The sequence below is a fragment of the Stegastes partitus genome, unplaced genomic scaffold (genome assembly GCF_000690725.1).
Source record: "Stegastes partitus isolate 25-593 unplaced genomic scaffold, Stegastes_partitus-1.0.2 Scaffold973, whole genome shotgun sequence".
Lineage (NCBI taxonomy): Eukaryota > Metazoa > Chordata > Actinopteri > Pomacentridae > Stegastes > Stegastes partitus.
The window spans coordinates 74,484-100,243 of record NW_007578704.1 but is presented as its reverse complement, the minus strand read 5'-3'; the positions used below and the strand labels follow the sequence as shown (position 1 = coordinate 100,243).

The window sequence follows — 25,760 nt, the reverse complement described above, 5'->3', positions numbered from 1 at the left end:
TAAAGTAAACTTATAAGTCAAATTACGTACATTAGAATATACAGATTACAGCGACACAGTCTCGCTTACCTCTCCCACAGAATACATGAACAAAAGGGGAGAGTTAAGGCAGGAAAAACCCATTTATGGGACAGGGTGGGTGACCAAAAGCGTACGTGGGGTACTGGGACCCCCAAGTGAAGGTTCCACACAATAACTGAAGGGTTTTGTATGATTCTAACAATTAAAATAATAACAAGAAAAAAACAATAAAATCAAACACACATGGTACTTTATGCATCACTAATATAACAACACATATATGTAATTCGAAACTGCTGCTGTACCACTGACCCTGTTACATATGTAATCTTCTGATTTCGAAGAAAGTAGTAAAAAAAAGTCCTCTCTCTCATTATTCTGGCATTTAGCAAATAGAAATAATTTTGGTAATCCTAACTGACTTAAAACAGGAAGCGTTTAGTCTGATTTAATGTCAGACAGTGAGAAAAAAAAAGGTTTTATGTCTTTTTATACAGTGGATGTAAACTTCTGGTTTCAACTGTACATTCATCAGTGACTACAGTTCAGTTATCCAAGATGACTACTTTAAACAAAATCATAAGTGGGTTCCAAACAAACCAATTAGTGCAGATTCTGGCTCAGCCAGTAGATGAACAGGACGAACACAAAGTAGGCCCCAGATTGTAGCTTGAATTCAGGTTGTATTTAACAACAAAATACAAACTTATAGAGAAAAGAATGCACAAGACACATCGTAATAAAACTACACACAATAGCACATTGCATTTTCAAGTAAACACAATTCACAAGTAACACAGGATGGAATAAAACATCAAAGTCAGTGAGTGCAGCTTTTAGCAAACTTTTTTAAGTTGGTTTTGAAAGTGCTGATAGAACTGCAGCCCTTCGCATCGTCTGGCAGCCCGTTCCGTTCATTTGTGGCTGTTACAGGGAAAGCTGATTACCCAAATGCAGTATGGTACAATCTCATATAGAGAATATCCCGGTGGATCTAATAGGATATACCGTCAGAGCGAGGAGTCTATTTAAAAGCAGGGACTTCTGTCTGGGAATTCTCTTCCAGTCCTGTTAGTGTTTTTCCTGCATAGAGGAATTTTTGGGACCTCAGAAATGTTTTTAGCCCCAAAAGTGATAAGAATTGAGAAAATTAAAAGCGTGAGCCATTTTTTAAAAATTGGGTTTTGATTTACACAAGAATAGTAGACATTTTTGTGAATGAAATGGTGAGAAATAAGAGGAAAATGCACAGATTTGTGTTAAATAAGGTGATACATGCATAAATCGTGATTACTGCCTTGCATAGTCGGCTCCCACAGGCCCATTCTATACCAGGGAAAAACGCTGCCTGTGTCCGTGTAAATTGTTATCCGTAATATAAAAGCTCTAAAGGGCTGTTTGCATTCGTCTGCTCAGAAGCCCAAAGGACATTTTTAATGTCGTTCACAACTGGGGTGAAAGCTCAAGTGCGAAATCCAGACGATAACTTCAAAATTGAGGTCAAAATGCAGTGCGAATAAAAGTTTAGCTAAAGTTAACCAGTTACATAAGTTTGTAGGCGATTAGGAAGCTGGTTAGTTTAAAGTGAAATGAGACATTGGCTGGGTGCCTGCCAGAGTGGGTGGTTAAATCAAGCTGAACAGTTGCTGTTGTTAATTTCCCTCTAGGCTCTTTACACACACACACAAACGCAGACATTAAAACAAAACACCACTGCATTGTCCGACTCCTGCAAGGCGCTGCCGCTTTTAGTCTTGCCGGCGTTTCTGCGCGTTTGGTGTCCTGATGATAAATGAATAGTGATTGGAAACGCAGTGGGTTTGCCCCTCGTTGGGGCCACCTACTGTATATAAACGCTACACTCATACATTTTAAGTTGCTTTGGGGTGAAAAAAAACAAATGACAAATAGGTTAAAGTTCATGCAATTAAGCCAAGTGTTTACAAAAAAGTACCCAGTAGCTTGTAGATAGATAAAATCTTTTTCCATATAACCTGTCAAGCATTCTAGAAGAGGACTAATCAGTAATTCAGACTTTTTATTATGTTTAAAATGAAGAACTCGATGAATGTAGGGGGGAGTGGAAGCGCTGCTTACATACATAAATCTTATTTGCAATGAGGAAGCATCAGAGGCAGGATGAGTCAATATTTCAGATTAGCAAAAAAAAAAAAGAATAATAGAAAAGTGATGTGTTGAAAAACAGATTAAACAGACGAAACTCTATGAATACAAAAATGATCACCCTCTGTGCTGCCCTGAGGTCTTCAAGGAGGCTGTTCCATAATAAGAAAAGGCTGTTGGTTTTTGTTCTGGCTTAGGGTTCAGTTTAAAGGCCTCTACCGAAGACCTGAGGGTTCTGGAAGGTTTATAGGATAAAAGCAAATCCGATAAATCAGTAAGACCATTAAGAGTTTTATAAACCAATGAAAAGATCATAAAGCCAGTTCTAAAGGAGACAGGTAGACAGTGCAGGGGCTTTTAAAAATGGTGTAATGTGTGCCCTCCTTCTGGCCTTAGTCAACACACGTGCAATCGAGTTTTAAAGCTTAAAGTAATTGAAATATATTCTTCTTGGGGAGATCAGATAGCAGAGTGTTACAGCAGTGAATCCTGCAGGTAATAAAAGCGAGCCGTAGTTTATCTAAATTGACTTAAGAGAGGAACTGTCACACTCTGGCAATGTTCCTCAGACGATACAATGCAGTGTATTTTGAGAAAAATTGAGATCCAAGTGAAAGGTGAGGTTTTAAACTTGTTGATGTGGGCTTACACCAGCACTTGCAGTTTCACACTGAGTGTTTCTCCATCAACTTCGTGTCACATCATCCGACTCACACAATGTAAATAACACCATCCTTCTACTTTCCTCTCAGGTTCTTTGACCCGGTTTTAGAGGGTGAACCAGGATGGCCATCCGTCGTGTTCCACTGGTCTTATTGGCCTGTGGGTCTTTTAACCCCATCACCAACCAGCACATGAGGCTGTTCGAGCTGGCCAGGGACCACATGCACAGCACAGGTCAGACCCAAACACCAACGACGCTGCATTCACTTGTGTGTTTTATCTTTCCTCATTCGGCCTTCAGTGGAAGAGTAGCTCCTGTAATCCTACATGAAGCTCACTGAGTAAGTCTGTCTTGAAGTAATTGATCAAATGTGTTTTATGCAATACGACGGAGGATTACAACCCGACTCTGCAGCTCTTCAGAGATTTATAGACTCACTTTATAGAGTACAAATAGACTGCTTTTGATTTTGAGTTTGATTTAGTCCTATTGCTCTCATTAGCTTCTTTTTTAGCAAACAAAACTTATGTATGACCTGTAAAGCTCCAACCAGCAGATACGCAAAGGTAAAGGTGGAGCCCCCAATTCTGGAGTAAGTCTGGGCCAGATTTACTGTCCCTCTTGCTCCCGCTGTCCCCCTAGTGGACGGCTAGAACATCATGAGAAAATATTCACTCAATTTGATTTGATTTCATTTGAATTACTTCTAAAGAGCCGGTACACATGTATGCGGCCATATATATATATAATAAAGGCTAGATGTCTCGTCCGCGCTGTCGACGAATGGAATCACACGGCCACACTGGCAGCCATCTTGATACGGTACGCTCGCTCAACCATAACATTGTGTTGTAGTGGTGCATGTACTTTTTAAATAACCATAACCTGCTCAATTTTCTATCAATTTTCAAACAGTTTGGTTTGTTATAAACGTCAGAGGTGTATTTATAACACTGCACTTATGGATAATTATGTTACACTCTCAGGGCCAGCAACAGTTTGTATTTTAATTATTTTGTATTTTATTTGTATTTTTGTAATTTGAATTGTAGCCATGTTAATAACGTTTGTAAGAAACCAAAGCGTTTGTAAATCCGTCAAGATTTCAGCGAGATGAGAGTATTTATGTTTGTGCAGATCACTCACCTTCCTTCATGTACCACAGTTTCCGCCAGAGAGCTTCCCTGAATCAAGATGGCCGAAGGGTGATCCCGTTCGAAACGCCGCCTTAAGACATCAAGCCTTTATTATACATATCTATGTATGCGGCTATTTTGTAAACCTTTTTTTATAGAATAGAATAGAATAGAATAGAATAGAATAGAATCTCTATTGTCATTGGAACAAGGACAACGAAATTAAAAAGTGCCAAACCAACAGCGCAACATTCATGTCAAAAAAAACCAAAGACTATAAAAACTGTAAAAGAGTAATTAAAAAATAACTATATATATAAATAAATAGTAATTACAGACATGCAAATACACACACATACATACATCTCCTAACTGCACAATCCCTTAATGCACTGAGCAGCATGTATTATGTTTTAAATTTACTACGTCATTCTGAAACAAATCTGTCCACAAAAAAAAGAGCAGCAACATAACTATTGTTAAAAACACATTCAACCCAATCAGAAGACAGGAAAAAGCTGTGACTGGCTCCAGAATGCTACCAACAGGAAGGAGGAACCTCATGTGTGGACTGGTTCTGACACCGGTTTCTCAATACAGTGGAAGAGTAACTGCACATTTACTTGTAAACATATGAAAGGTTTTATTTGTAAGGTTAGCACAAACACTGTAGCACCTTGACCATGTCCACGTTGGAGACAATTGCTTCATGTGCACGTCAACACCGCAAATAGAGTTCTTTTCAAATCTTCACTCTGGAAAGGTTTTTGCAAGAAGTCCATGTTCAGTGACTTAAAACTCTATTTGTGTGTGAAGGAAAAGCCAAAACACACAGAAAAGACTGTTTAGTCCCTGTGTATATGTGAATGAGGCCTTAGACATGCCAAATTATCATAAACACAACTGCAAATGAATGCTAATGTTGCTCAGATGCTGGGTGTGAAGGCAAGCTTTTTGTCACAGCAACGTTATTAAGACCATAACATGACTGAGACTTTCAGCTTGTAGTGGAGCTCTCCTACTCCCGCAGCGGCCTGAAAAAAGTTATTTTTTTTCCCATGAAAATATTCTCTTCCGGTGTTAGAAGGGCTTAGATGTAACTCTACACAGTTGCTTCCTCAAGAATGCGCAGCTCTATTAAGTATCTGCCTCTTTTTCCACTCACCTCTAACCACTCAATGCAGCTCAAGCACATCAGCTCACTTCTGACTCTGCCCAAACACTGTTTAAACTACTACAGAATACCAGGTTGTGATATTGTAATAATTCATATGTACAACTGCTAACTGATTCTGACGAAGAATAACGATACAAACATGTAAACAAGGTTTAAAAAACACAACAGATTTTCACTAGAATAGGTCTTAAACACTCCCCGTTCTTGTCTATTTCTTGATGAATCATATCAAAAGAACATTTTCATTGGCGATCGAGAGCAAAACAAACAAACACAACATAGACTAATCTCTCTGAACCTACTGAGACCCTTAAAAAAGCTCAGCCACTCTTGGCTTTGTGTCCTGACGTGAGCTGCCATACGGTCCGAATCTCAGCAAAAACAGTCTTTTTATACAAACTCAGGACCATTTACATCCTAAAGCTGCTCTGAGTAAGAGCCCTGGCCTGGTCACATGGTCGTAATGACACCATTATACCGTAAGAAGCACGCCGGCCCTGAGTCAGCGCTCTCGCTCTAAGATGCTTTGTAAATCGATGCACAGTGCAGCACTTCAGCGCGCAGGAACAGTAATGCTCTTACGGCTTCCCTTTAAACCCTCACCTTTAAGACATCAGCTGACTGGCTTGAGGTTAACCATCAGAAATTAATATAAGCTGCACATAAGAGCTGTCATTATTCGCCTTTTGCTGAGCGTTTGTGCTGCAAATACGTGTTTTCACTTGTATTTTTCAAAACAATAATTAGTACAGTTTGAATCTGCTAAAATGTGAACTTTCAAACTTTAAGTCTCTTTGAAGCAGTTTCTAAACTGATCACAAGGTACAAGCTATGAGTAATGACTTAGTTTGAGTCGTCTCGTCACGATCAAACATCTTCATCACTTTAATATAAAAAGATTAATTGTATAATTTGTCATCAAACGGGAGATCTGACGCAGCATTAACACCAGTATCTCTGAGAGATTCTTCCATCTACTGAATTATATTCCAGTTTTGTTTTTTTTTTATCAACTGTCATGACCCAGAAACGCTGCATTAATCTTCTCTCCCCTCAGGCCAGTACCAGGTGGTGGGTGGCATCGTGTCTCCAGTGAGTGACGGCTACGGAAAGCAAGGCCTGGTACTGGCTAAGCATCGCATTGCTATGGCGAAGCTGGCACTGCAGAGCTCCAACTGGGTCACAGTTGATGAATGGGAGAGCCAGCAGCCGGACTGGACTGAGACAGTGGTCACTATGAGGTAATAAAGGAGTCGAACTGGGGCGTAGAACGTCCACGTGTTTTAGGATATACAGTCGAGAGCATGCAGGAAACAGAAAAGCTTTTTTCTTCCTCTTTTCTGTCACCTCTTGTCAAAGCACCTCACTGATAATTACATTCACCATTACAGTCGCTTTTAATGACTGCACTCAATAGTTCTCTGGCTGTTCACTGTTTAATACAGAGTGCTTCAGTGCTTAATCAGTAAGGAGATTTACTTCACAAAAATGTCATTTTGTGCAGAGTTCAGAGGAAACGCCATTGCTGCGAGTGATCAAACATTGTTAAATTACATTTTGTGTCTCTGGTTAAAGTATTTGGACCTGATGGCTCCTATCAGACTAATATTGTGCCCCTCTTAAGGATTTGCAGTTTCAGCATTATCTCAGCTACTGCATGGAAAGTCATCCTCGGTTTTCATAACATGCCACATCATGGAGGGTCTTTTAATGCGCGAGAAGACCGCGGCGGCAGCAGCAGAGTTCACAGAGATGCACTCTGCTTTGCTGCCTGTCTGCCAGCCCTTCATTATGCCAGCTTCAACTGTTTATGTAACAGACTGTTACCAGGTTCCCTTCGCCTAAATTATGGGTTTTAGTCTCTCTGGGGCCGCCAGACTAGTCTGGACCCATATCAGGTCTGGGTTCCTCATGGGGTGAAATTAGGGGCACGGGCTGTTAAATTCATTGGCGGAGAGGGAACGGAGCCGATGCAAAAGGCTGTCTGGGACGTGAATTTGTTTGCGGAGAGGCAGGCGGGAGGTGCTGCATTCTGAGTAAGAAGGCTTGAAAGAGGGGCAGCTGAGTGTCGGCTCCCTCATTATCACAGATGTTTACTGGGGAGAAATATGACATTTGTTTGGCTCAAGGGAAGCATCTAATGGAAAAACAGTTTCTCACGCTGCATGTACACCGGGCATACATACAAATACTGTACGTTATGTGCAAATCCAGGATCCTTGGCTTGCTTTGCCCAGGGGCCACAGATTAAGTGAATAAACATTTTCTGTTTTTTTTAAAAGCCCGCAATTCTTTTTTCTTTGAAATGATTTATTTTCAAATCAGCCAAGTAACAGCCAAGGGCCGTTAGTGACCATTTACTAAATAAACAAACCTCAGTGTGAATCATGTTATTTTACTGTGTATTTGAAAATGGTCAGTGGGCCAGCTGGCACTCTGTTGGGGACAGGATTTGGCTCCCAGACCATAGGTTGAGTAGGACTAGTGTACATATTTGGGCTCACCCACTTAGATTAGATTAGATTAGATAGAACTTTATTGATCCCTTACATATATATTTATTGATCATTTGCATCATTCTACTTCTTTATTTTACTTATTCTCCTTCTTCCTTGCTTCCCATTTTTTAACCCCTCATGATTCTCTCTCTCTCTCTCTCTCTCTCTCTCTCTCTCTCTCTCTCTCTCTCTCTCTCTCTCACAAACACAAACACAAACACACACACACACACACACACTGACCCCTCCACACCTCCCCTTCCTAGCTGGTTGTCCATAAGCCGCATTTGCGCAACGCGAGGCCTGATCAAGGCATAAAGTGGACTGTTGTCCCGAAACTGTTAACAGGCCACGCTACACACCATCTCACAAACACACACACACACACATTCAAAAGTTCTGGAACAACCTTAAGAAGCTTTGCTCGAAAACAGTGGAGTTTTTCATTCTTCTGTTTTTACAAGTTCGTCTCTAAATTATGGGTATTTCTCCTCTTCTAATTGAGTTCATAAAGCTTTATTAGCATAATGTTTGGATTGAAAAACAAGTTGCCCGAGCACATGCATAAGCAGAGCGAAATTTAAATTAATACACAAAACAGACAGAGCGGAGTTTCTGGAAACAAATGCAGAAGTGAAACATGCTCACATTTGTAAAAAATAAAACGACAGAAAGTCTCAGTTTGTCTTTTTTCCTTGTTTCTTGTCGGGCAGGTATCATTATGGGCGTATTCTGAAAGAGTTTAAGCAGAACAATGGGACACACTATGACTCCAATGGAAACATCACTCCTCTCTCAAGTAAGTGCGTTTGGTTCTAGAGAACTTGGGATCAGATTTGAAATCTTTTGACTGTTTTCAGGCGTTTCACACGTAGCTTTTATTTGTAATATTGGATGTGAATTCTTTATATCCACCATTTTGGTCCAAACTGAAAAATCTTAAACTGATGGACTGCAGACATTCAGGGTCCCCAAGGGATGAATTCCTTTGCCGAAGCCCTAACTTTTCCTCTAGCGCCACCACCAGGCCATAGTTTGACTAGTCCAATAATCTAATTTATGATGCCTTTCTTTTCCGCCTCAGCCATGCTTTGTGTTTAGCGCAGCTTAGCATAGCTGGTAAACAAGGTTAAAGCCACCAAGCACCACCATGTTGTCATTTTGAGCTACTAGAAAAGCTGCAGAATCTTTTTTGATATTAGCTTGATATTAGATCTTTAAAAAGTGCAGTTACGGGGGGGAAAGGATTTACATTAATCCCACATAATGTGCCTGCGCTTAACACGTGCAAAGTAGAAGCTTAATGGTGCCCTGTGGTCCTGACTAACAGTAGTTTAAGAGTCTTAGTGGATAGCTTTAATGATTTTCTCTCTCTCTGTGTATAAATGCTCATAGGGCTGAAAACCTTAAAAATGCATAGCTAGAACATGTGTGACAATGATGCTTGTTATATAACTGAAAGCTGGCCAATCAGTATTCAGGAACATTTATCTATGATTTATCAAAAAATCATTTACAGGGATATCTTTTGGGTCCAACAGCTTTTTTTTTTTTTTTTTAACACTACATTGCATAAAGATGACAAAATCTATGAAAAATAGAATATTGGACTGGAAGACCCCTGAGATCTCATCAGAGATGAAGCAGATAAAATATGTATTCCTTCGGCAAAGACTGACATTTTTTATTTTTTATTTTTTTGGTGATGGAATGTCTCAAGTTTCCCAGCTGTTTCGGTCTTGCTCTTATTCCACTTTATGCGGGTTATGTGAGACTTCTTAACACAAGTTCACACAGTTTTTATGTAAAAGTCGAATTCCTTGAATAATTGGTGTTATTATGTGATTTGCTTAGCCTCCAGCACCATGAATATCTAAGTTGTGTAATTTGTAGAACTAGAAAGTCAATTTTAATCATGTTTTACTTTTTATTTGCCTTGGTCCAGACTCAGAATGTTCGCTTTCTATTTCTTTGATATTCACATCACCAATGCATGCAATTGTCTAACTTTGCTCCTCTGCAGTGTGAACACTCTTTGAGGAGACATTTCAGTGATATATTGCTGGACTGCATTTTGTGTGTGTGTGTTTGAGAGGCTGTGTGTGTGTGTGTGTGTGTGTGATTGTGGACCAGCCAGCTGGCAAACACCCACTGGACTGTTTCCACATATTCAAAACTAGCTCCACTTGAGGATTATGTCACTCTTTGCCATCATAATTGCTCAGAAAAGGACACAGAACGAGGACTGAAATATCAATGATTCAGTAAACGGCCCCATCACAGAGCAATCATTTCGGGGTAAAAATCGTTTGAAGGAAACCAATGATGCTGTAAAGGTTAAAGCCAAAATGTGCAGGTTACTGACGAGTGAATGAGAAACGAAGAAGTTACTTTTGTGAGGCTTTCATTACATCAGCAAGCATTTTGAACTAACTTAAAGTAGAATTCATAATCATCTATACTATCAGTTTCAGAAAGCTTCAATGGGTCCAACACCAGTTTTTTATGTGTCATATTTTATCCTTTTCCGATAAATACAAAGCATTTTATTTTGCCTCTTCTTTCAGGTCCGTCTCCGCAGCTGAAGCTTCTGTGCGGAGCTGATTTCCTCGATACCTTCAAGATCCCAGGCTTGTGGCGGGACGACCACGTGGAGGAGCTGGTCGGGCATTTTGGTCTGGTCTGCGTCAGTCGAGGGAGGCTGCAGCCCGAGCGGGCCGTGCACGAGTCGGACACGCTGTCCAGCCACAGAGAAAACATTTTCCTCGTGAGGGAATGGGTGAGGAACGAGACAAGCGCCACCGAGGTCCGCCGAGCACTGAGGCGAGGCCTCAGCGTGAAATACCTGATCCCAGACTCTGTGATAGAATACATTCACCAGCACAACCTCTACACGGAGGACAGCGAGAGGAGGAACGAGGGCGCAGTGCTGAGGCCACTCATCAAGCAGGCGCACAAACCAGTCAAGAGTCTGGACGACTGACAGACGGAGCTGAACATGGGAACCCTTGAAGTGTAAATTCACTCAGTCATCAGCGCTTCCCTTCAAGGATTGGAGGCTCTGTTTATGTTCACTGGACTGCAGCTTGGAAGCAGTTTGCACAACCAGTAAATGTCTACAAACAAACACTTTTGGCCTAAATGTGTTTGCCAGGCATCTCTCGTTTTGAACAGGAAACGTCAGTCCAGTGTTGTGATGTCTTTTGTATCATTCACATGAAAAGCTGCAAATACTGAGTCTCATCTGTATGTCATAGTGCCATAATGTTTGCTAAATGTTTTTCATCTTTGGTAGATTTTACACATTTCACATCATTGCAGTTGGATAAAACAAAATAAAATCCTATATATTTAAAGTATTCTTGTCTGAATTCTATTTTTTCTTTGCAGCTCTCAATCTAAATTCTAAGAGACACCAAAAAGAAATATATTTGAGGATACAATAGAATTTGTTAGGGATGAAACTACAGGCGCAAGATATCATCAGCCTCTTAATTGGTATCGACAGAAAAAGTCTTTAAAATAAAATATAAGCCCATTTTAATTTTTTTCTGCTTGAAAATGTTGCAAAAAAAAAAGTCCTTTTTACATGTACCTTTAACTCACTTTTACTATTTTATGTCTTCACCTGCCAGTGAACCGTTACAATATGAGTAGACATGATATTTTAATTTCACTACAGGAGATACCAGATGGTCTCTACAATTATGTGGGGAAAATATGTGCATACAGCCAAAATAAGTTGGAAATTACCAGTACAAAGGGCATCAAATATCCAACATTGTGCATTCCTGGATGAAACGCTGAAGGCTTTTTTCCATCTTTGCTCCTCATGTTTACACAGTCCATCAGTATTTATTAAGGCAGATGCAGGCATTCAGTTTTTAAGGTTAAATAACAGAATCATATCAGAAAGAAAACAAAATAGAAAACATCAAAAAATATCCAACCAAGAATCTTTTTTTTAAGGACAGATCTGTTCAGATGTATTTTCTGTCAATTTTTCTCTTCGTGAAGTTCTGGAGCTTGTTGAAAAGCACTTTCCACACTAACAAGGCTAAAATTGGGATCCTGGTACCCTGAAGCTGTTAAATAGCCAAAAATCAGCCTATAAAGCATCCACCCTGTGTGTGTTGCTGGAGCTTAACCACCAGGCTACCAAGTTTTTTAGCTGCAGAATGGAATCCGTATCTTTTTTTCCCCCATTTCTTCTCATATGGATATCATGTGGGTGTCTCTGCTCTGCAGCAGCCTCCCAACAGCAATTCATCCAGGATCTATTCAGTTTCCCCATTATCATCCAGCAAAGGATTTAAACTAATCCTGACAGTTGCTCAGCTACAGGAGGTGTTTTCTCACTGAGGCCAATGGCTGAAAGCACGTCTGTGCCACTGATACTGAAGGGTATCCTTTGAAAGATGATGATAATGTGTGTGTGTGTCTTTGCCTGTGTTCCAGTCAGTAAAGGATTTAGACAGTGGGTTGACTGCAGCCGACCCTGAGGAGAGATTATCTAATTAATTGAGTTATTTAGGCAAGACAAAAGATGTGACAGGCATATTGTGCAGCATTTAATTCATCCATTTGGATGATTTTAAGCTCTGGTGATGATGCTGTTGTACTGTGAATATTAGCCTCACTGCTGTGCCTGTGAAAAGTATTCACCCCCCCTGGAATCGGTGCTAGAAGTCACACAGTTAGTGAAATGAAGATCATCGGAGTGCAGTGATGGTGTATAAAGTGGTTGTAGTAAAAAGACACTTACATCTAGAAGGTCCAGTCCCTGGTGAGTTAGTACTCCTGGTTACACCATGAAGACAAAAGAACCATTCAAGCAACTTTATGGAGAGGTTGTTGAAAAACATGTTTTTATGAAAAGAGCATTTCCAAGTCATTGAATATCCATTTCCGTTAATTGGAGTGAAATCCATCCTTATGAAACAAAAGGAACATGTCACAAACATAAATCTGCCTACAGCAGGCCCTCCTCAAAAACTGAAAGCAAGGAAGACACAAGTGGGGGAGGCCACCAAGACACCAATGACTCTCCTAAAGAAGATTTAAGCTTCAGTGACTGAGATGGGAGAACCTCTGCAACCAGCAACTGTGGCCCAGTTCTTCACCAGTCAAAGCGTTATAGGAGAGTGACAAAGACAAAGCAACTGTTGATGAAACAGCTAATAATAAATCTCAACTAGAGTTCACCATCAGACTCGATGTTGACGTCAAACACTTCACATTATCACAACCACATCATCCCCACTGTGAAGCATGGTGGTGGCAGCATCATGATGTGGAGATGCTTCTGGGCAGCAGACCCTACAGGCTAAAATGAATGTGTTCAATTATTATCCTGGAGTAGAACCTGATGCAGTCTGTAAGAGCACTGAGAGTTGGGAGAAGATTTGTTGTCCAGCAAGACAATGACTTGAAACATACAGCCAAAGTTACACAGAAATGGTTTAAAGACAACAAGATGAATGTTCTAGAGCAGCCAAGTCAGAACCCAGAACTCAATCCAATTGGGAGTTTGTGGGCAGATTGACTGTTCGCTCACAGTCCCTGTGAAACCTGACAGAGCTTGAATACTTTTGCAAAGAAGAATGGAGGAAAATGGAAGTGTGGATGTGCAAGCCTGATGAGACCTGTGCACACGGCTATAATTCATCCAAAGGTGCATCTAATAAATACTGACTTGAACTTAAATGCTCATGCAATCACTTATTTTATGTTTTATACTTCTAATTAATTAATGTTGCTTTATAGAGATCTGTTTTCACTTTGACATGAAAGAATCGTTCTGTTATGATTCAGAGTTGAAAAGCAGTAAGACTTCTAAGGAGGATAAATACTATTTATTGACTTTGTATGTGCTCCATGCAGCCTGCTTTAACAGGCCTCTGAGGGATTTTTACTCTTGTAGGTTGACTCTTTATCATGCTGCTCTTTGATTATACTCCTTATTAAATCATCATGTTATACAACATGGATAACTTGTAGGCCAAATCCGTCACATGTAGAATAAATGGGCCCATTATTAAAGGCGGTGCATTCATCCTAATCCCGCCTAAGCAAGTAAGCATTCTCCAGCATAACGCACACAAGTGTTCGTATGTTATGTATGAATGCGGCGTGTCTCCAACATGTAACATGCAGGGGAAGCGTGGTGAGGATTGAGAGGTTACCGACCGTTTTGAGGGAAGTGGGAGGTGTGGACTAAAAAAGAAAGAAAGAAACTTGGCCAGTAATCGGATTAAAGTGGGTTTGGTTCAAATTGGGGGCTGCATTTCTTGCACTCCGTCGCCTGCAGCTCTCCACAGCGGACCTCCTCAGTTACTGGAAGTAAAGAAAGCAGCAGAGAAACAGTCAACATGCCTGCTGATTTTAACGGATATTGGAAAATGATTTCCAATGAGAACTTCGAGGAGTACATGAAGGCTTTAGGTGAGTTTGTAGCAGGGGATGGTGGGAATCAAGCCTGGAAAAGGTCATCGATAGATAGGCTTTATAAACCTGTATGGATTTCTATAGAATCTGCAAAACTTCAAATATGCCTTTTTAGATTTTTCTTGTGTACAAAGTCAACACAAATGTTCACATCACACTTTGTACACAGTAGCAAGTGTATGTGAGCTGCAGCTGAATTTAAGGGCTTTTTTGAATGAATCTCAATTACTTTTGTGGAATCTATCACCTTGGAATCCAACTTTTTTCCCTTTAAATTATTTTTCCAGCTCTGGTAAAAGTGCATAAACAAACCTGCCTTAACATTGTGCACCTGCTGTTCTTTCGGTAAAGCAAATACTTAAGTTGGAAACATTGAAAAATCACAGTTAACTTTCCTTAAAATTGAGTTGCAGCAAATGATTTTAGTCCATCTAACTTAATTTAGTGGCGTTAATATTTACCTAATTTGGACACATTCATTTTAATTGCATGGTACCAGTTGCAGTTCTCTTTTCAGTAACCTCACGTTAACCCTTCTGCATCGAACTGCCACATTTGTAGTGCACGTATGCCAACAAATGCACAAAAACCCATTGCTTCTCTCTGTCTCCCATTCATTTTTTCTTTCCTGGCTTGGGGACCAGATGTAAACGTTGCCATCAGGAAAATCGCCAACTTGCTGAAGCCTGACAAAGACATCACTCACGACGGGGACCACATAATCATCAAGACCCTCAGCACCTTCAAAAACTACAACATGGACTTCTATGTGGGCAAAGAGTTCGAGGAGGATCTGTCTGGAGTGGACGACAGGAAATGCATGGTGAGTGTTTGATCTGTGGCTTCTAATAAATGTTAATTAGTCGCATTAATCACAAACCTGAGGCACTAGTTAGTTATTATATACTGTAAATCGTATGAAGTTCGTTCAGCTCAGAAACCTAAACCCCCCCCAGCTGCATTATAAACGTGAGTCATCTGCACTTGGGTTCATTATTTAGTTCAAAGTCGTCTTGTGCTTTGGCTGAGAAAAATTCAGTGAACTTGAGAAAACAAGATGTTTAATTGAATCAACTTGTTATATATACAGCGGTTACACTTGCTTTCCTTTTTTAATTTCTAATTTTATAGAGTTTGTAGGGTTTAGGCTTCTTTATTCAACCTTGAGAACTTACAGCCTCAGCTTTTGAAATCATTTTTGACCAGAGTCAGTAAAAAAAAAATTATCTGTGAGGCTCTTTCTGGTTAAACTGAGATTTTTTTAAAAGTCTACAGATGCTGGGACTGAATTCAGTACGACCCTTTGTTATGTTAGAGTTGCTTTGATTGCTATAAAAATGACTTTCTAGGAATCTTAAACTTTCTAACAATGCATCCTGGGAAGTCTGCTTGTGTGCAAGTGTTGCGTCTTATAAACCTATTTTAATGAGCAGAGTGAACTCTCAGCTGTTTGTTCATTTAACTCGTGTTTTTTAAGTGCACTAAAAAAAAACCAAGCTGATTTGACTACATTCCTTTACGATGTTTTACAGTCCAGGTAAACAGCATTACTGCAGGTGTGTGCACTCGTGGCACCGACACACACGTTCTATATAACCCGTCCAGAATGCAGCAGTAATGAGGCAGATAACTGTGGTGACATCTGGTCATTTTTATACACAACTTTCCTCCCACTCACAAAAACTTTCCTCAAACTTGTCACACTCTTGTTAGTGAATTGATGTAATGAAGACTGATGTCAGACACTGCAGAGGAAGAGTCAAAGCACAGACTCGCATTTAATCAGACTGTGACACTGAATACTGAGGAGGATAAAAAAGATTATCTGTGCTCGTAAAAGAAAAAAAAACCTTTTTTGTATGCCGATAGGCCGATGATAGAGAAGCTATTAGCGATTTTGAGTGTGTCTGAGAGAGAAAGAAGTCACATTTGTCTGCGTATGAAGACTTTATCTGAATAATTATTTTAAGTGGGGAGGAATTACTGTACATTTAAAACAATATATGCTGTCTAAAGAGTAAACCCTTCGCCCATGCATCTTGTATGATGATCACATCTCTTGCAGACCACCATCAGCTGGGAGGGCGACAAGCTGGTGTGTGTGCAGAAGGGAGAGATTGAAGGAAGAGGCTGGACCCACTGGGTGGAAGGAGATGAGCTTCATCTGGTAAGAAAACATCAGTTCCTGCCATGAATATTAATATATGCAATTTGGACACTTTAATCCAAGTCCAAAATGCCTCTCAGCCCTGTATGTGCAGCGCATATATTTTAATGTGTGACTCCACTATGAATTAGCCCCACTATCTCCAGCAGGAGTACCATTAGTCAGTGTGGCGTACGGACAGAGGAGAAATTATTTCTGAAAGTTACAAGTGTGTGGATATGACTCACTTACAACCAAATAATTCATATTATTTCTGCATAATAACTACCTCTGAAGTTACTGCTTCAAGGGGGGGAAAAAAAGACTTATTTTGATTCTCGAGTGTTCCCTTTCAGATCTAGCAGAAAGATTGATGCAAGATGTTCTTCGATCAGGATGAACTGAGACTATCCGGCGTGTATCCGCATCGGCCATTTTTTTTTTTTTTTGTTCTCCTGACTTTGCAAATTCCGTTAAAAGAACTTCAATGCGTCTCCTCTGTGAAATTCACAGCGTGGCCCAACGCGGCTCGTAATGAACGTCTGAGATTACTTTAAAGTCACGACTAGCACATTAGCATTTTCATTAGCTCAGCATTATCAGATTTCCCTCTTTATGATTGCCGCTATCAAAGCTAAGTAAAAATAATCTGCCACATTATTTGGCGTAAGTGGTGCCGACAGATGTTTTCAATCAGCAGCCATGAAATTAGTTATTAGTGGAAAGTTCCCAAGAGCTCGGAGAGGCCCTGAATCTGGAGCAACAGTGACCTTCAGTGGCAGAGAATGTGCTGCAAGTTAGATGCCTGGAAATGAGAAACCACATCAGTTCACCATTTTTCTCGGTTAAATGGAAAGATTTGGTGCTCTCTTTATCACAGATTTAAATGGACCTTCTAAACACATCTTACAGTTAGAACACATGCCCCAGTAACTACTTCACAGGGCTGCGTAATAATGGAAAAAACCAACATTATTACGTTTAGTTTTTCTGAGATATGTCTTGCAATATGAACAACACAGGACTTTTCACCAGATGGACTAAACAACAATTACAAAAAAATTATGCATTCTGGAATGATTACAGTGATTATGTTAGACAATGCATTTGCATAGAAAATAAAATATATATATATATTTGTTTTAAAAGCCATTTTGGACCTTCCTCATATGGCGTAACACTGGCAAAGGCGTTCGAAATAGTTTATAGCTCTGGATGGCGTTCAATCTGGCTCTGCACTCATGGCGCGGAGCTTTGTGGAGCTGGTTTAAATGGACAAACAGCGCTGCCACAGGACCTGCTTTCAGTCAACATCGTCCTTTCTGGCGCTGAAGCATTTCCATACGATGAATGTTTTTGTTTGCAACCGTGTCCCAATGTTCAACGTTTTTCATTTATTCCGCTCTCATTTTGCTGCGCACATGTCAACAAACTCCGTCTCTTGTGATTAAAAACACCTCAGTGTATCCCAGAGGCCTTAAATTGGAGAACATTATCAGACAGACTTCTCTTGCAGAGTCATCATGGAAAATGAGAAGGTTTTCTTTTTGTATTAAGCAGTGAAAAAGTAGCAGAATAATATGCTGGAGGTAATTTGCCTCATTCACATCGGCCTTCTTGCAGTGTCGCTATTGTGCACACATAGTTAGCGAGTTCAGACACTCTGCGTCTTTGAGATTGGAACAAACTGTGAACTGCCTTCGAGCTACATTTGATTTTTTCCTTGAGAATTTCAAAGCTTTACTATCTGGAGTTCTTTTTTTTGTTTTTTAATGATTTAATTGTTTTTATTAGCCCTTGTGAGTGTGGTTTTATGTAACGGTTATGTGGTGGTCTGATTAATGAACGTCTCTCATTCTCTGGTCTCACTTGGAAAAAACAGATTGAGATCAAAACGAGGCTACCTGATGAAATAAAGTTTAATAATCTGGAAAATACGTCGCCACAAGGCTGGAGAGAGTTTTTTGTGCAGCTGGTGAAAAGTTTCAGATACACGGTTTTCACGAAACGGTGACGAAATGTGGGAGTGGATTAGACTAGCATAGAATAGATTATTTGAAATACTGATTTGTGATAGCATCCTTTATTGATAACTGATGCATCCCTTAGTTACTGTTGCTAATGTGGACAAGTTTTGTTGTCTTCAGGTTCTTTGAGGTTTTCCTAGTTCTTGCTCAGCTGCAGCATTGCAATCCCTTCAAATTTACATCAGCTGACATCCTCTGCTAAGTCGTTTTCCGTTCGTCACGATGACTTTCCAACTTTTTTTGCAGGTTAATCTAAAAAAATTGTGTCTCGTTCTCTGCAGGAGCTGAGAGCCGCGGGAGTTGTTTCCAAGCAGGTCTTCAAGAAGGCCTAAACAAGACGTGGCCCCGAGCCAACGGTGCCTCAGATAAACACGTCTGGCACAAGCTCTGAATCCAACTTTCCTTTGGTCTCTCTGTGTATCCACCATCTCGTTATGAGTATTATTTTCACCACATTTATATTCCATCGACGTCGTTGCCTTACTTTGACAAAGCCAAATCATACAGTGTAGCAATACCGTGTATTTGTCTCCAGGTGGCTGCTTTGATTCACAGGTTTAGATGAGCTGGATGCATGTGTGTTGCTAGGTGTAGCCGATCCGATGGGTGAACCAGACTGATGCAGTGAAATGACCAGGGTTGGAGTTATGGATGAGATGAAGAGAAAATAATTCTGTGAATGATTGTTGTGGAGGGAAAACAGTGGGATCTGAGTTTGGGCTGTAACTGATACTTACTCTGCAGAATAAATATCTGATATATGTATATATTCCGAATTCCTGTGGGACCGTGCCAGTGGTAGAAAGATGAATCGAGCAATAAACAAACTAGTTCTCAGTTGAGTATTTTGTCTTTTTTTGGTGGTTAAACCTTCCAGTTTATCTTTATTTTCCCAATCTGACACTGAAATACACAATTCTTCCTGCAGTTTGAAGTTAGAAATTCTTCTTATCTGCCTTGGCAGCCATGCGAGAGGAATCTGAGGACCTCCACTTGTGAATGAAGCAGACAACTCGAGCCACGCTGTGCTCTGAATCAGCTAATCTGTCAGCTCACTTTGCTTTGCCATTACCAATTGGCGAGTCTGCAGAAGCTGTCTAACTCACTTGCTCATTCTCTGCTGCTGCAGCTCACGCCGCTGTTCTGCCTCCTGCTGCTTCTTGCGCATTCACGCCCGGCCACCATCTACCTGCAGGCTCTGTTTATTTATGATTCCCCAGGGGGTTGCTATTGATTTCTCCCTGCTCTTGCTTTGGGTGGTTAAAAAATGATGCTCTCGGGGAGAGGTCAGAACGGAGTCGGACGCCAGAGAACTGCATTTATTCTCAATAAAATGTTCCCTAAATTTGTGTGTTGTCTGGCTGGAAGTCAGTTACTCAGCTCTCTTGGTCTTATTGGATCACAAATCTAAAATATGAAGTCCCCCTTTGCTCTTATTGTTACTCCAGTTCTTTCTATCCATCTTAAATCTAGACGTCATTGTTCCTCCACCGTGATTGCAGAAAATCTTCTGGAGGGAATCTTTTCAAAATGCCAAACTGTTCTCCCACATTTGAGAAGTTGCATATCAATTTAGTATTAAAAAAAAAAAGTGCACACAAATAATGACTTCATTTTAAAACTGCAACAGGTTGAACTTTAGTAACCTTCACGTTCAAAGTTCACACATTCTGGTTTAGTATCTGAGTTTGCTGCAGAAAAAAAAGATCAAATAAAGAGACGACACTGTTGGCACATGTTACAAAACTCCTGTCTGTACATTGCACACCGCGGCGTGCGTATTTGCTTAAAAGGATCACGTGAGAAAAAGAGTGATGGCGTTGGGGCACCTGTCGATTCTGCCCTTAATAACCTCCTCCAATGACCGCACAAAGCTGTCACTGAGTCTCCCTCCCTCCCCTTCCCAAACAGCTTCCCCTGCCAATCATCTTCAGGCAGTAAACTCACTTATCAATAGTTCTCTGCCCTTGTGCCCCCTGACTTGTATAAAAGCGAGTGGACACCCTGCCCCTTCCCCCCTCCTACCACTGTCTAAAGTCTACACACACATCAGCGTCACCGGCTGCCATCATGCCTGCAGACTTCAGTGGAAAATGGATACTGGAAACCAGTGACAAATTTGAGGAGTACTTGAAAGTGTTGAGTAAGGCGCCTTTCGTTTTGGCAGAGTGTGTTTTGGTCGGTTACATGTTAAAATAGGAGGAGGGATGCGGCAAATTCAAGAAGCTGCAGAAGGAAAAAAGAAAAAAATCAGGTTTTCTCAATGTTTCTGAGAGTGTTTCTGTTTGTTCTACCTTGGAGTTAATGTTTTGTAAATTATTCACTAAAGATTCTTGCTAAGTACAACGAAAAAAGACAAATACAAAAATAATTATCATTAAAAAAAAACCTCCTTAGTTATCTTGTTTTTTGATTGTGGGTAGAATTCCAGAACTAACTTGTTAAACTATGCATAAAATAAGTTAATAAAAATTAGATCATGTATTCCTGTTTAACTACATACTGTATTGTCCTCTCTCTCTCTCTACTCTGCTCCCAGATATTGACTTTGCTACCAGGAAAATTGCCATCTCCCTGTCTCAGACCAAAGTGGTGACCCAAGACGGAGAGCAGTTTGAATTCAAAACACTGAGCACCTTCAGGAACTACGAGCTCGCCTTCACTGTGGGGGTGGAGTTTGACGAGTACACCAAGGGACTGGACAACAGAAACATCAAGGTGGGTTCAACTTCCACGTGTGACAAGAGCCGGTTCTAGTCAAGGTGTGTCCGAGGCAGTGGTGGAAGAAACATTCAGATGCTTTACTTGAGTAAAAATACTACAGTGTTAAAAACTAAATAGAAATTTTAGCATCAAATAAAATAAAATTACCTCTAGTAAAAGTAGCCTTTAAGTATGATGGCCCATTTTAGAATTAGATGCATCACTTTAATGTTGCAGCTGTAATTATAATTACCTTACATACTGCTGGGTAACATCATCTACAATAATATAGCATCATTTATGACATGATTTTCTATTTATAGTTTATATTAATATTCTGAGTGTGCAAAAAATAACTAGAAGCTTTAAAAACAATGTAGTGGAGTACAATGTACAATATATGGTTCCAAAATGTGGTCAAGAAGAAGCAGGAAGTAGCATTGCATGGAAAATACTTCAAAATCCTACTAAAATACAGCACATGAGTAAATGTGCTTCATTACATTCAACCACTGGAGCAGAGTAATGACTGACCTGTGTTCTACATGTGGAACATCAGTTCTGGGAACAGACTAAAGCAGCCAACAGTAGAGTGTCAATGATTAAAAATAAATAAATAAACATAGGGCTGCACAGTGGCTCGGTGGTTAGCACTGTTGCCTCGCAGCAAGAAGGTCGCCGGTTCGCGTCCCGGTGAGGACACCCGGGATCTTTCTGCGTGGAGTTTGCATGTTCTCCCCGTGTAGCGTGGGTTCTCTCTGGGTTCTCCTGCTTCCTCTGGCGACCTGTCCAGGGTGTCTGCTGCCTTCACCCTAAATCAGCTGGGATAGACTCCAGCCCCCCCTAGTGAGGATGAAGCGGTGTATAGATAATGGATGAATGGATATAACAAAATATATAACATATATCAGCAGAGATTCAGTTTTACATTGGCATGAGGAAGAGAAGGAAGTTGTCTGACCTCATAAAAAAACCTCATGTATAACCAGATGTATAGACATGTGCAGTAATAAATACATGGTCACCACAGCGTTTTCTTTTTCTTCTTCCTTTTTACATGGTATTGTGTCCAGTCTGAACTTGTTCACCTTTGGCTCAGTTAAAGTTGGCCCTATTAACTGCATCAGCATGACTCTATAACTGTATTAAAAGATACGTGGTACTAACCAATGAAAAAGAAGGAGACAAGATAAATAAGAAGACCTGTAACACCCGGTTTAACAAGTGTAACAACCAGTGTCTAATGAACTGTACAAAAAAAAAAAAACGATTTCCCAATGCTGTTCTCGAGTATTGATTTATTTTTTTTTAAAACTTAATTAAAAAACACACATTTAATTAAACCATGTACACAGCTTACTCTGCAAAATGCATTTTTATATATGTAAATATTCTGAATTCTTTTGGCACTGTGCCACTAATAGTAAGACGAATCGATCAATAAATGAAACAGCTCTAACCACAGTCTTTTGTCCTTTTTGGGTTTTTTTTGTTTGTTTTTTTTTTGGAGTAGCTAAACCTTCCAATACGTCTTTACTTTCCTGATCAGACACAGAAATAAACAGTTGTTACTGAAGTTTGATGTTGGACACATTTTTTTCCTAACATTATGTGAAAAACAATCCTTTTCTGACAATTTTGTGATTTGTGGCGTGATAAAAAAAAAAGTGATATCTAAAATCCCTTTTTCAAAAACCTGTCAACAAGAATTCTGATGCTGGTTTTATCCAATATTTAGATTTCTGATGTGAAAATATGTGCAAATAAGAGCCTCTTTTGATGGGTGATACTTAATTTGCATATTTACTCTTTAATTTTTTGAAAACTTTTAATATTGTCTTATTGTAAGTAATTAACTGGGCAAGTTTCATGGTGATGTCCATTTGTTAACCATTTGAAACTCACTGTGTTATTAGTATATGTTGACTTACTGAACGCTTGGAAGACATCAGGCAGCTTATTAATAAGACATTTCTCTTCTTCTCTTCACTCACTGACTCTTATAGTAAATTTATCTCTTAAAGAGGAGCAAACAATGAGTCTGAAGTAAAAACTAATACAATTTATTGTATAATACGTCAACAAAAAGCATAAATTGGTGAATCTTTGTGGTTGCAAGAACCTTCAGGTTTAAATAAAAAGTATGTGAGTGTTAAAAGCTTATCAGAGGAAATGACTAAAAAGACTTGAATGAATTAAATTGTTTATTAAGGTTTGAAATGTCGCCTCGTAGAGTTTGGTAACCTGGGAGGGGGACAAGCTGGTGTGCACTCAGAAGGGCGAGAAGACCAACCGTGGCTGGAAACACTGGATCGAAGGAGACAAACTCTACCTGGTGGGTGACAGTATTGATCTTCATAATTAGATTCCTGTGAAATTCCTGAACCAGAACTCGGGCTGATGGATTAAAGAGAGATGTGTTGGATTAGTGGGAGGCTTTGCACGGCAGAATGTGATTGCTAAGTTTGGAAGTTTTAACACTTCTGCCGCTCTCATACTTTTTAATGATCCCTTTGCTGAATGACATGAACAGATTTAATCTCTTCCACAGGAGCTGACGTGTGAAGATGTAGTTTGTCTTCAGGTGTTCAAGAGGAAAGAATAATTTCTGGTTTTACTTTCATTGACTCAGTTTCCAAAATCAAGCTTTGCCTCTCAGTACAACTTTACTTTTTCCAAAACATATGAAAGAGAATGAATGAATAAAGCTGCTTTGAGAATACACCATGTCTGAATTGTTTATGTTATTTGTTATTATAAACCAACTTTATGTTTGAATGTTTCTGACAAATCTAGAAATACAAACAGTAAAATGATAGTAGTGAAGAATACATCTCTAACTTTCTCATTGTAACACTTGTAATAAACACAACTTAGATTTATTCATGTTGCACTTTTAAATACAAGGTTTAAGAAAGTGCTTTGACCGATAACGCAAAAGCAGGATACCCTGAAGGCTGCATAACAGCAGTTGAAATAATTTTTTTTGTGTTTTTTTTTTTTTTTTTAAAGAAGAGAACAGATGCAAAAAAGCTGAATGCAGTCTTTCAATATTAGTGAAGTCAGGTCCAAATTTAAAGCAACAGATGGTGAGTCAAAGTGCTTTCGAGCAGAGAAATAAGATTGGTGTTACAAATTTATCCAACAAGTTTAAATATTAAGGTAAAGAAACATCATTGATGATGTAAACCTACTTGTGCAAGTTGCAGTTAAGACTCTATAATATTATATAAAGTACAAATTTATGTGAAAAGTTGTAATATTAAGCTCAGGACTGTATGATAGTGTCGATTATGTAAAAATGTGCCTGACTAATGGATATAAAGAGAAGAAAAATAGATTCTTCTTGGCAGTAATGAAGGAAGGCTGGCACTCAGTGCTTACCTTGAGTTGAGGTCATTAAAAACTAAGACTGAGGTCAAGAATCTCCGTCTGATCATTGATGGGAATCAGCTGCTACATCAAAGCTGTAACGAAATCTTCACTGTGGAATATTAAAAACAAACTGAGAAACTTTGTGTTCAACAAGACTTTGGAAAAACTCATTCATGGTTTAATTACGTGTAGAGTGGACGACTGTAATGCATCCCTTATTCCAAACAAGACTGTTCATTGTAACTCTGTTGTATTGTATTGTATTGTATTGTATTGTATTGTATTGTATTCTATTCTATTCTATTCTATTCTTAGGTCCCTGCACCTGCTTTTAAAGAAAATCTAGAATTGAATTTAAGGCACCACTTAATATCTCTAAATCTCTGAATGGTCTGGGACCAAAATATATCAAAGATATGTTTGTTGAGTCTGAAAGGTCTGTTAGATCTGCAGGGACCAGACAGTTAGTGGAGCCCAGAGTTCAGAGCAGACAAAGTGAAATGATGTTTAGTCATTATGCTGCTGGAGTTTACCTCAGTAATATCTACTATATGTAACATAAATTACTCTGAATAACCTTGAGAGCAAGGATAACAACATTCTCTAATCAAATACCTAGCTATTTAAAATGTAATAATGTTATAAAATTATAAAACCTTTTCAAAGCTATACATGAAAAAGCTAACAAATGCTCCTACAGTTTCCTCTGAGCAGCGTGTTGCTGACAGCGGAGACAAACGACACCAGGCTCTGGGAGGACGGCGTTTCTTCCTCGGCCGATTGGACCGAGGGTACAAGGGAGAGCGAACAAGGAAAGCAAAGACAAACAGACCATAAACAAGAGGACATAAACACTAAACAGATGAGACCACAGCAGCTCCGAAGCCAGTAATAACTGCAGAGAAGCACAACAGAGAGAACATGGAGGGCTAAACACAAACTACACTAGAGACAAGACACAAAGTTAACAACATGCATTTGTGCAATTAAATTCAAGAAGAAAGAGAAGAATTTAAAACAACAAACAAAGCGTAAACACATGTGAAGACAACCATATGAACAGGACAGAGAAGGTGATGCATGTTGGCTGGATTAACAAGTATTAATAAATACTAATTAAACAGGTAAAACCTTAATGAGCAATAAAAGCTTCATAAGCAATAAAAAAAAGACAACATAAACACATAAAAACAAGTCTATAAAAATGGGTTATAGGAAGTGATTTTAACAAAGTCTGCAACCTTTCCTTAGGCAGGTTGTTCCCAAGCTTGGAAGCCTTGAATACATTAAAACATAGAGAGAATGACGGCATGCACTAAAGAATGAACTGACTTTTAGAAGAGAAAAAGATCATTTTTTGTCTGGTTTTAATGGCTCAAGTCAAAACCAAGACTTAAATCGCCATCTGCTGGAAAAATGTGGTAGTTTTCTGCTCACCTTGC

At 39.5% G+C, this 25,760-nt stretch overlaps 2 protein-coding genes across 2 annotated transcripts in view; both read left to right on the top strand.

Annotated features, from left to right (window-relative positions):
• Window positions 1-23,667, top strand: part of nmnat3 (nicotinamide nucleotide adenylyltransferase 3) — a 29,961-nt gene extending 6,294 nt beyond the window's left edge. The window contains exons 2-9 of the mRNA XM_008294569.1: window positions 2,898-3,042; window positions 6,180-6,363; window positions 8,334-8,419; window positions 10,188-10,600; window positions 20,233-20,383; window positions 20,780-20,958; window positions 23,177-23,278; window positions 23,495-23,667. Coding sequence (XP_008292791.1) covers window positions 2,931-3,042; window positions 6,180-6,363; window positions 8,334-8,419; window positions 10,188-10,600; window positions 20,233-20,383; window positions 20,780-20,958; window positions 23,177-23,278; window positions 23,495-23,548 — 1,281 coding nt within the window. The 5' untranslated portion in view covers window positions 2,898-2,930 and the 3' untranslated portion in view covers window positions 23,549-23,667. The remainder of the gene's footprint in view (window positions 1-2,897; window positions 3,043-6,179; window positions 6,364-8,333; window positions 8,420-10,187; window positions 10,601-20,232; window positions 20,384-20,779; window positions 20,959-23,176; window positions 23,279-23,494) is intronic.
• Window positions 13,992-19,077, top strand: rbp1.1 (retinol binding protein 1, cellular, tandem duplicate 1). The gene is made up of 4 exons (XM_008294567.1): window positions 13,992-14,064; window positions 14,712-14,890; window positions 16,133-16,234; window positions 18,522-19,077. The coding sequence occupies exons 1-4, from the start codon at window positions 13,992-13,994 to the stop codon at window positions 18,570-18,572; spliced, it is 405 nt and encodes a 134-aa protein (XP_008292789.1). The 3' UTR covers window positions 18,573-19,077.
• Window positions 23,668-25,760: the final 2,093 nt, after the last annotated feature.

Excerpts from the sequence above, each read along its gene's own strand:
- rbp1.1 (XM_008294567.1), top strand. The coding sequence starts at position 13,992 with ATGCCTGCTGATTTTAACGGATATTGGAAAATGATTTCCAATGAGAAC. Across the intron at positions 14,065-14,711 it reads GGAGTACATGAAGGCTTTAG|ATGTAAACGTTGCCATCAGG; the intron begins GTGAGTTTGTAG and ends CTTGGGGACCAG. Across the intron at positions 14,891-16,132 it reads TGGACGACAGGAAATGCATG|ACCACCATCAGCTGGGAGGG; the intron begins GTGAGTGTTTGA and ends CATCTCTTGCAG.